This window comes from Amblyomma maculatum, chromosome 10 (assembly GCF_055883805.1).
Source record: "Amblyomma maculatum isolate TAMU_Amacu chromosome 10, ASM5588380v1, whole genome shotgun sequence".
Lineage (NCBI taxonomy): Eukaryota > Metazoa > Arthropoda > Arachnida > Ixodida > Ixodidae > Amblyomma > Amblyomma maculatum.
Window position 1 is genome coordinate 32666322 of NC_139353.1, and position 11510 is coordinate 32677831.

General features: G+C 44.2%; 1 protein-coding gene across 2 annotated transcripts; it reads right to left on the bottom strand.

Moving 5' to 3' along the window:
• Nucleotides 1-2048: 2048 nt before the first annotated feature.
• On the bottom strand, nt 2049-11061 carry Gnmt (Glycine N-methyltransferase). Of its 2 annotated transcripts, XM_084582427.1 has the most exons (5): nt 10563-11061; nt 9244-9371; nt 6827-7086; nt 5590-5753; nt 2049-2528 (listed from the first exon to the last, which is right to left on the bottom strand). In XM_084582427.1, exons 1-5 carry the CDS (start codon nt 10766-10768, stop codon nt 2366-2368), a joined length of 921 nt encoding a protein of 306 aa, XP_084438553.1. In that variant the 5' UTR covers nt 10769-11061; the 3' UTR covers nt 2049-2365. The 2 variants fall into 2 exon arrangements, with proteins under 2 accessions (XP_084438553.1, XP_084438554.1); XM_084582428.1 differs by lacking the exon at nt 2049-2528 and having other exon boundaries at nt 5586-5753.
• Between the last annotated feature and the right edge of the window lie 449 nt (nt 11062-11510).

Below are 11510 nucleotides of genomic sequence, written 5' to 3' on the forward strand. Positions count from 1 at the left end.
TTTTGTGATGTCCATGATATAATTTGAGGGGGGCGGGGCTCTTCAGTGCACACTGCAAGACCAGTGGAAACCTACATCGGCCATCTGTAACATTGGGGACTGCTTGTGCTGTTTAAGGGCGTTTTGCTTGGCATTAACCATGTAAGGCACTATTGCAAGGAGAATAGCATCGTTGTTGCAATGTCATCTGTTGTAGCCAAACAAATTGCAGTTTTAATACGGCAAAACCTAGTATAAAGTGTGAAAGCACTAGTTTGGCGTAGTTCTTGTACGACTGCGCACCAAATCAGTGAGCCAGTTTTCCCTCGTATAGGACTGCTTTCGCAGGAAAATCATGAATTCGGGATTTGGCTGATGAGAATTTTATTCGTCACTTAGGGTTGTAGTGGCTATGCAGGTCGGAGTGGGATTTTGGTAGATTAGCCCCCTGTGCCTGTATGATTAAGGGAGCATTATGGAATGGGCTTTTTCATAGGGGGTGCAGTGCATCTGTTGTCACTTGTAGCACACACGAGCATTTTGAAGGTTGGAGAAGTAGTATTAACCTTGGGGCTTTTCTCCTCCACCAGGATTATAATGCCTTGGTAGCACTAAAAGATTAAAAAAAAAACACTTAAACATTCTGGTATTTATTTAATTCAATAACCATCGCAAAAAGTTCCACTGGCTGCTGCAGATTGTCTGCCAAAACCGTGTTGGGGATCTGATCTAAGTTGATTTTTACTTTGTGTTTTGTGTATTTATGTATAAACGAGACTAAGTGTGTAACTTCAAAAAGAGTGGAATTGTAATGACCAACTTTACTACGCAGTGGTTACGGCGCTCGGCTACTGTGCCCAAGGAAGCGGGATCGAATCCCGGCCTCGGCGGCCGCTTTTCGATGGAGGCGAAAAGCAAGGCGCCCATGTGCTGTGCGATGTCAGTGAACGTTAAAGAACCCCAGGCGGTCGAAATTTGCCGAGTCCTCCACTACGGCGTCTCTCATCGCCTGAGTCGCATTGGGGCGTTAAACCCCACAAACCAACCAAACCAACCAACATTGAAGTACTAAAAAGTCTTCGTGAAAAAAAATTTAAAAAAAAAAAATGGTCGCATTTGTAGAGTGATGGATGGCTGTTGCACCAGGACAATGCACCCAATCACACAGCCCTATTTGTCAAGTAGTTTCTGACCAGCAAAAACAATGCTGTGATGGAGCATCCTCCTTATTCACCTGATTTGGCTCCAAGTGACTTTTTTCTATTTTCTAAAGTTAAATCTGGCTTAAAGGGAACCCATTTTACCTCAGTTGAAGAGGTTCAGGCAAAAATGGAGAATCTCCTGAAGGGCCTTCCAAAAACCTCATTCCAGAGCTGTTACCCACAATGGCAGCACCGAATGCAGAAGTATGTGAATGCTTAAGGCGACTAATTTGAAGGTGATAATGTCACAGAGAACTGATTCCGTAAGTACAATAATTTATTGGGCCAGTCTCGTTTTCTTTGTGTCACACCTCGTATGATCTGGACTACACAATGTCAAGCGTTTCGCACCAATGATATCATGTGCTGTGGTAGTAGTTAGGGTTGCGAACTGCGGCGCTGTTAATTTTAGTCTAATTCGTAATACTGATGTTCCTAGATTATAGGAGAAAAATAAAATATGTACGTTATTCTGAAATATAAGCTATTTTACTGAAAACATAGGAAAAGTTCGGTAGACAAATTCGTTAATGTGGTGTTCGTATGAGATTTCATTATAATGTGAGTCATGCCCACCATGCTTGGTAGCTACTGGCGTTTGGCCCAGGGTCTCGAGGTTATGGCGGCTTCATTTTCATACAAAAATGCCCATGTGCCCCATCACCAGTTCACATTATAGAACTTCAGGTAGTCGAAATTAAACTGCAGCCCTCCACTGTGGCGGCTCTCATAGCCAATGCGCGGCTTTTGGATGAAGGCTCATCATAATCATAATGGTCATCACCAGGCGATGGTTGGTTACTAATTATTGCTGTGCACTAAGTATCCTATGTCCAAGACTAATGGCAGACAGTAAAGCTTGAGCAGTTATTAATTGTTGGACAAACATTTTATGAGATCCAAATACAAAGGGTGCAAGTACTTCAGCAACCTTTTCATGACCAAAACTGCACTAACATGTGAAGGGTGTAAGGTGTGTTCAAACAATAAAGTATACAAACATTGAGACAAAGCACACTTCAAAAAAGCTTAGTGTCCATTATCAGGCAGACCATAACACAACAATAGCATATTATACAAGTCAAGCTTATCAAGTCTGCTATATAATAGCAATCTTCTGCATACATGGGTCACTGACTCATTTTGGTCAGTCATCTGAAATCTTTTTTGCATGCTGTGACTTATTAGGTCTTCTGCACTATGTGGATATAAAAAGCAGGAACATAGTCTTTGCTAGGTGGCTTGAAGTCTCCGTATATCTCGTGGTGGGCCTCTTTTCCAAAAACATCTTCCAGGAGACTTGTGAAATCCGACAGCCTGTGTGGGTAGTAGGACAGCCGAAAGTTGCTGAAATAGCAAAAAGATAAGCAACAACTCAAGCATTACTTAAAAGTAAGATAAAGAGTTTTATCATCTTAAACAGAGACTGCAGAAATTATATCCAGAGTCAGCATTTCACATGTGTCAACTACAACGTAAATGCTGCTACAAAGGAATCGGGGACACTGTATGATCTTGAGGAAACTAGGGTTTTGCACATTTTGATGGTAATGGTCTAAACTGCAAACGTGTTGCAAAAATTTGCTTTTAAAGTTTTTCCTATGCTCTCAGAAAGTATTTTAAACTGTAATAAAAATCCAATGGGCTGTGGTAAATAATTTTAACACTGTGGAATACTGTGAAATACTTTTTATGAACATATTCATATAAATGCTGTGAGTTTTAATTACATTTCAAAACTTCGCTTCTGAAATTTGTGCAGTAGTGTAATACATAAGATGCTTTTATATGGGCACATTGATAGAAATGGTTTAAGCTTCTGATGGGGACCAAAGTTTGCATCTGAAGTTTGTTCTGCGCTCATAACATACGCGAGAAAAGCATAGAAACCCAATCTGGTGTCCCTTTGAAAAGTATTAGCGAATAATTAGCAGCTGCTGAAGGGATATATTGATTGTTGTCGTGATATTAATATGTGAAAAAAATTACGTTTAAACTGCCAGAAGATATCCAAAAAATTCGAGCTATGTATATCCCCGACTGCAATTACTGTGATGAAATAGCTGCGCCATTAGCGCTCCGGGGTTCAACCGGGTTGAACCCCGATTGCGTGCGTGTACCTACACACACACACACACACACACACACGCACGCACGCACGCACACACACACACACACACACACACACACACACACATTGGTTACCGTGATGCGCTGCGCACACGGAAAACGGCGTGTGCACTGCATAAGCGGGCCTATACGTATGTCTGCGGCGCGTGATCATTCCAGCGCGGATTCGCGTTAACTGTAGCATTGCTCAGTTTCTGTCTTTTTGTATGTTCGTTTAGGGCGTCTTGGTTAGGGAAAGGCAGGTCTGAAATAAAGGCCTCGGAGTCTGATGGCGCTGGTATACCCCGTTGAGCACAGCACTCCCTCTCTCACGGTCGCGCGCGGTGTATAGTTTCGTTTTCGGACATTTGGTTTTGTACGCTAGCGCCGCCGCACGGATGAGATTGCATTAGCACTAGCAATACAATTATGTCACACATAAGCACGTGGAGCACAGTTTGTAAATTTTCTGAGGTTTTCTAAACCTTATATGACCTGATTCTTAACTCTGTAACGAATTAAAGTATCGGAAAGATTTTATTGTACAACTTTACGAGCTGAGAAGAATGTGTATCTACAATTCACTCCCCTGTTTATCGCGTTCAAATGCGACACTGATAATCAGTCGTAAGGTTGGGCATACGGCGGCACCGACCCAGGCATTGAACACGCTGCATCGATCTATCGCTGAGTGTGCAACATTTCCTAGCTCTGCCACTGCTGCTCTCTGGTCCGATCAACTTTTGCGAAGATGTACCGCTTCGTACACCTTCAGAATGATTTCAGAACAATACCTTGCAGCTCTGTGCTGAGAATATGGATGGGTCTTGCATTTTGTGCAGTTTTTCGTATATGTTATTTTGAACCGCGAAGATTGTAAGAGCACTCCAAAAATGAAGCCTGGGCGTAGGGATATTGATGACATTTTTTGTTTGTTTTACTGCAATCACGGTTGAAATGTGAACTTGCCAGCCCCGGTCAATAGCCAAAAAATTGCTCCAATCACCTGTGCTACGAAACATGATTTCTTTTTTGTGCATAACCTGTAATAACCCGGAGGGGCGCGCAGCGGGGTTTATGGAGCTTCTCCCAAACGCACACCTTTGGAAAAGCCGAGCGCCAGGCCGGGGGACGCTTGTACCCATTTTTACCGGTGGGTGTCCGGCGGTGGGTTTCGAACTAACCACCTCCCGCAGCCGAGACGGGCGCTCTAACCACTAGGCCACGGCTCGGGAAGGAACATCAGTTTACATTAGGTAGCGAACAACTGGAAGTAGTAGGCGAATATGTCTACTTAGGACAGGTAGTAACCGCAGATCCGGACCACGAAAAGGAAATAACAAGAAGAATGCGATTGGGATGGAGCGCATTTGGCAAACACTCGCAGATTATGACTAGCAGCTTACCGGTATCGCTCAAGAGGAAAGTATACAACAGTTGCATCTTGCCTGTACTCACCTATGGGGCTGAAACGTGGAGGCTAACCAAGAGAGTTCTACTTAAGTTGAAGACAACCCAGAGGGCTATGGAACGAAAAATGGTAGGGGTAACATTAAGAGATAGAAAGCGTGCAGAGTGGGTCAGAGAAATAACTCAAGTTACCGACATTCTAGTAGAAATTAAGAAGAAGAAATGGACATGGGCAGGACATGTAGTGCGAAGAGAGGATAACCGATGGTCGCTGAGGGTAACAAACTGGATTCCAAGGGAAGGAAAGCGTAGCAGGGGGCGGCAGAAAGTTAGGTGGGCGGATGAGATTAAGAAGTTCGCAGGGGTCAAGTGGATGCAGCTAGCACAGAACCGGGTTAAGTGGAGAAATATGGGAGAGGCCTTCGCACTGCAGTGGGTATAATCAGGATGATGATGATGATGTAATTTCTTCTAGAAGTTTCATTTTTTCCGGCAATAAACGGTGCTACAAGAGCCGTCCCGAGAAGAAAAACTAAGGAGAAAGGCTTCTTTGTACTTAACTTAATTTTACATGTTTAAAACTTCGATGCTTATTATTATTATTTTTCCCTCTCTTCTTGCCCACATTGCTTTATGTTATCGTATACAAAAAGGGCTTGAAACGCAAACACTTCACGGTTCAGCGCATACGAACTGAAGCCAAATGTCGCTGATTCATCTATTTATCATTTTGCTACGAGGCAGATTACGAAAACAAAACAATCGTCCTTGTGAATCGCTTGACCACCTCCGCAGACAGCGTGTAAACGAGCGCTTCGTAGACGCGATAATGTGAACGGACTACGTCTGCGCTATCGTGTTTATCTCCTCTGTATGCGCAGGTGCTCACTTTATCGGTTCGCCGGACAGCCTCCCTTTCTTGCTGAACTCGGAGTCGGTGCAGTCGAACTTGCTCTGCAGCGAAGATACGTCCATCACGTAATCCAGAACCACCAGGTTGGGCTTGCTGTTCACGTACAGTATCGAGGTCTGGATGTCCTTGATGTAGTCGCTCTAGAATTTAAAACACACGGTAATGTTGACGGGGTTATAAAAGGCGACATTGTCAAGTTTTAAACAACGTGTTCAGCTCGGAAAATATTTCAACCTTCCATCAGGCCCAGTATACCGCCATTGTATACTTTGAATTCGCGTTGAACGCTCTCCGGAGTAGGCGTTTCAGGGGCAGTAAGTCCACAGCTCATTTTTAAAAATAAGCGTTTTGGTGTAAAAAAAAAATCCGTTTTCGGCGAATGTATACCAGTGTTGGCAGGCGTCGGGAACATTTGAGTCACGTTATCCATAGTATATAGGCTAACAAAACTATATCTACAGATAGCTAGGTATCATGGTTGCATTTGGAATGTTATTTCTGATAATTAGTAACACCCATTTTAGTTTTTACAGGGCTTTCGAACTGAGGGAGAAATCGCCGAATTTTGTTGGGCTACAGCGCCTTTTCCGAAATTTTAAAAACTGACATGGCTATTACTAAAAACCGGAAAAAAAGAACAGAAGACACGATAGCCTCCGAATTTTGGGAAACATCACTTCTGGGCACCGCAAATGGTTTTCCGTTTACGGTAGAATGCGTAAAGCATATTCTTGTTTGTCGTTTTCATAGCGATGTGTAATGAGACTGATTAGCGTCACTGGGTGATCGAGTAACCGACACATGGCTGCATAGTGCGGCTCTTCCCATAGGGTGCGACACAGTGAGAAGTATTGCAGGTTCTCTCGCTTACATTCGTTTCTTGCTTCAGACGATATTTGCGTCGGTATTATTATACGTTGCAGCCTGAAAGCAAGTGACCACAATTTACAGACTCCGGCCGGAAGTGCCAAAATACACCCATTTGGTATATTGATGTGCATAGGAGTAAACAGGGGTGTAGGTAAGGCGGTGTATAGGTGTAACCTTATACACCGGTATAGGTGTAACCTATACACCGCCTTGAAAACGGTGCACATGCGGCGTGTTTGAATTTACGCCCTTTACCGCGTCGATTAGCCAATGAGACACGTAAATCGATCGATTGATCGATCGGGTGAAGTCGATCATGCCTGAACACAGAGAGGGCACTCACGTTGTAGTAGATGCTGTGCGTGGGCGTTGTACCGTGGTCGAGGATGTGGTCGTAGTTGCGGTGGTCGATTATCAGGTACCCGCCCGGCCGCAGCATCTCACGGAAGTTGGTGATGGCCTTGAGGTGCGTACTTCCGGGGGCATCCCGGGAGTCCGGCAAGTGGCTGAATGAGTTGCCGAGACAGATGACTGCGTCGAAGCCGCCTTCCGCCGGCTTCACCAGGTCATCTGGCAGCGTCAGCCAGTTCGCCTCCTCGATCACTGTGAGCGCGTGCATTAATAGCTGACGAAGAGGGCTTACACGCGACCTCACAGGTCAATTGGCGGAACACTGGACGTAGTAAGTAATTTATGCAGCGTTCTACTCTAAAAATAAGTCCTTGGAAAAGCGAGAGCTGGTTCTCATACAGTCATGGTAGAGCACCAAAAATGGCTCATTATAAGCCATCAACCACAACCAGCCAGCATCCTCAGAATGAGGTTCTTTCCTTGGCTTTAAAGGAAGATCCAACGGTTTTCGAAGAGCACTGGCGTCACGTACAGCTTCAAAAAGAGGGTCAGAAAAGGATTGGAAAAACGCGGAGGATTTTGCTGTGCTTCTGGTGACGGTCCCCAACAGGCCCTGTTGTTACAGATAGTTCCTTACATAATTCCAATGATGCAGCAGAAGTCTTAAGGGCGACGCCTTTATGCGATCACTTGTTTACTTTCTGTCAATGAGAATGGGTATAGATACATAGTGAAGAAGTATCATTGGGAATCACTTACGTGGCATATCGATTTCTAACGTCTCCACGGGGAACGGCGGTAGTCCGCGCGTGATGTTTTATTTCCTTTTATTTGCCCTCACAGCAATATAGGTACGTAATCATTGTGTAACCATATTTATAGTGTAGAATTAAAGTAGATTTGGTTCGTGACGCTGCATTTTCGGCGGTGCCAGCCAGCCCGCTGACACAACAGTCTGTGTTTCATTCCTCAGCCTCCGTGAATGAGCGTGCACTTGGATCTGGCAACGTTTCCGATAGATACGCTGGCCCACGACAGCTTACTTTTCGAGCTGTAACTGGTGCAGTTCACCAACGTCCCGACTCGTCTAAGAGCGTTTTAAACGGCTATTATTTCGGCTCTAAAGCAGCTCAATATGAAGCACAGATATATAAGTAAATCAACGTTTAAAAACAGTTAGACCAAGACACTGGGGGTAAATTTTAAACGTTTAACGTGATAGCGTTAAAGGCCCCGTTCTCCGGAAAACCTGGCGTTGGCGTTGTAAACGAAAAAAATGGCGCGGCGCACTCCTCTTTATATACTCAGTCACAATATGTGACGTCAGTTATCGCGTGACACCGAACAGCATGACCATGTCATAGTTTATTGTTTTGACCTTGACCTTTCTTATCATGGAGTGCGACCTCATTGCGACCGAACAAGTATTTCGTGGTTTGACGTCTGACTCACTTGAAGGTCATATTCCTGTGCATGGAGACCTTGTCTTTATATCAAGTAGTGAAGACATATCGCTTCAAAACCACGGGCATGTCTCTGGCAGGTGGTAGCTGACATTCACATGAAATGGCCGCGCACTGATTGGTCAGGTATTCGGTTTGTGTGACGTCACGAGAGCATGTGACACGGCCACTTTGGCAGGAGCTGCCAACTTTCTCCTTTGAAACGGAAAGATAAGAAGAATCGGTCCTGCTGGGACCCCTTGCATCCCTAGTAAGGCACGCTGGCATATTACACGTTTGTACAGGTCGGCAATGCAGAAGCTTTGTCTGGTGGCCTTTCACATAATGGATAGCTAACGGCTGCATGCTAATGAGGGGCAAACATTTAAAATATTAATGTTTAGGCGACTTGCAAAGTACAGTCGTGTCAGCCCAGGAGGTCCGCTTCAAAGCCGTGTAGTGGCGCTCCTTTAGCATTCACGAACGCATTCCCGTTGGAAAGGGTAGGACAAGCAAATCTTATACTTCAGAAGATGTTGAACACTGGAAATACGCATTACGAGCCACACGGTGGCTAAGAAGCAAACCTCCTGAACTCTAAACTTTTGACAAATACTCTACATGCATGGAGCCGCGGACAAGAGTTGTTAACCGTTAAAGACTGAGCTTAAGTGTCCCCTTAAATTATGGGGTGGCGGTAAGTATTCGAAAGCAAAAAGAGAGAATAAATAATTTTTAAGGACCTAGCTTAGACAGCAATTCTCGCATAAAAATGTCGCAGAATGCTATCTATAGACGTCCTTGTATTTTCCTCTAGTGGCGCAGCCATTCTCACGCACTATATGTATACCTGTAGTTCGGCAATGCGCTGCGCGGACGTCTCATTTCGGACTGCTTCGACCTGCTTATTTATTTACTGCCGACGTATATAGATAAACTACTTCAGTGGCAAAATATTATAGCTTACCCCAGTCATCAAAAGCCTTCTCCTTGCGGCGGTTCCAGCGAATCTTCAGCGCATACTTCAGCATGCGGTCGCTGGCATCTACGCTCGTGACCTTGAAGCCTTCCTCTAGAAGCAACACGGAGTCGATGCTAGAAATTGAAGGTGAGAAAGGGAATTAGACATCTCCCATCGGTAATGAACGAACAGTTAGTGTTTGCTTTAGCTTATATATATATATATATATATATATATATATATATATATATATATATATATATATATATATATATATATATATATATATATATACCCACCCTCCTTCGACATTTTCTCCCTCCCCTTTTTCTTTTTTTTAAATTTGTTAAGAGCCGTCCTTACTCGTGGCAACTTTATTGTTTTGTTTGTTTTATAGCTGACTGCTTGAAAAGGCAGTCCCATGCGATGTAACACAGTCTTTATAAAGGTCGGGCGCCGACCGAAACGTCGACAACAAATAAATGTGTCTCTAGAAGTGTCTGTTCTCTTCAGTTTTTAGTTACGGAAGGCAACGGAAACTACTTCGTAAAATAATATATATATATATATATATATATACACACACATACATACCCATCCTCCTTCCACATTTTCTCCCTCCCCTTTTTCTTTTTTTTTTTAATTTTTAAAGAACCGTCCTTACTCGTGGCAACTTTATTGTTTTGTTTGTTTTGTAGCTGTGACTGCTTATATATATATTCACACGAGCCCCCAAGTCGCATGCTTCTGTGAAAGGCCGTTGTCAGGTAGGATCATATGGAGCCCTATACCGATGCGAAAAATGGCTTCTTTCGATTGACACGATTCTCGCTTATTGACGATTCTCAGTTTGGCTCCTGGGATAGCTGCAAGCAATAGCTTCTCTTATCAGAAAGAAGACACATATGACAGGAAAAGCAGGATCTCACTGTCAAGATAACAGGCACGTTATCGTCCGCTGTCTTTCAAGTTGGGGGTGAATACAATTATATACTCATTTACACACCATCCACCACCAGAGATGTTCAATATTTAAAGTTACAACTTCCGTTAATTTAGCATTTAATTAATTCCGATCAAATGATACTTGTATATGATACGCGGGTAAAAATCCCATTTTATTGTATTGCAATGTCATCTAAATTTCTATCGTGAAGCGATGAAAGTACTTTGTTAATCCTTTCCATCTCAACGACACATACGAAAGAAACTCCGCAGTCTTCAACAAAATATTCAGAAGGGCTCAGTACAGGTTCAGAAAGAGCTTACAGGTCAGCCGCTGAATTTTATTTTGAGATATCGAGAGATGGGGAACGGTGACCTACCCTGTTCCGCAGGCGACGTCGATAACATGGTGGCACCCAAGACTTTGGAGTTTGCTGGTTAAGAAGTTCTTGTAGTGGACCGTACGCTTCTCACGTTCTCCGATATATATCTCCCATACTTTTGCAGCTCTGCCGTCTGCGTACTGGTCCGGAATGCCCTCGCTTCCGACTCCCAGCGAGCGGGTCTGGTAGACGTGGTCCATCATGGCGAAAAATTTGTAAGAAACTTCGCACTCTACACAGACTATAACATATGTTGCAGCAGGAACACTGTGCGTCGTCTGCTCGTTCTTCGGACGCGCGCGCTGTCGTCTGCAACGCCTTTGGTGCGCAGAATTTATGCGCTATTCGCGCTGAGCGTTTTCTCGCATCATTGGCTGGCTAGCCTATCATGTGTCGAGAATTGTGATCACGTGACTTGTGCAGCTCCGTTTTTCTCTCCTGCGCGTCGCAGCACATGACCTCCTCCAACCTTTCCTTTAGAAGCAGACGGCCCTGTTGCGCAGAGTCAACCCTCGTCTGCAACGCACTCTTATCGACTGTCGAGTGGACAAATTTCCCGTTGGCCATGCAACATGCCTCCGTTATCGCAGCAAAATATCCGTGATTTCAGCTTTGCTGTCCTTACAAACCGCTACATGCAGTTACATGTAACTATTATTGAACTAGATGCGCTAAGCCGTGAGCTGAAACTGGTTCTGGATTTCTTTACCTAGTTTAGGATGTCCAGTTTTTCTCTGCCTCTGATGTTATTCTATACGTATTCACTACCGGGGAGAATCTAGTAATCAGATTAGCCTCAGTCGGCATTGTGTCATATCACTATTGTGCGAAACACATCGAGAACAACAGCTTCGCGCGAGTAGAGTCGATGGGGTAAAGCACTCCAGATAAAATCCTGTTGGAACAGGCCGATGCCAGCGATCGGCGCATTGGTGCGCGTGCCTT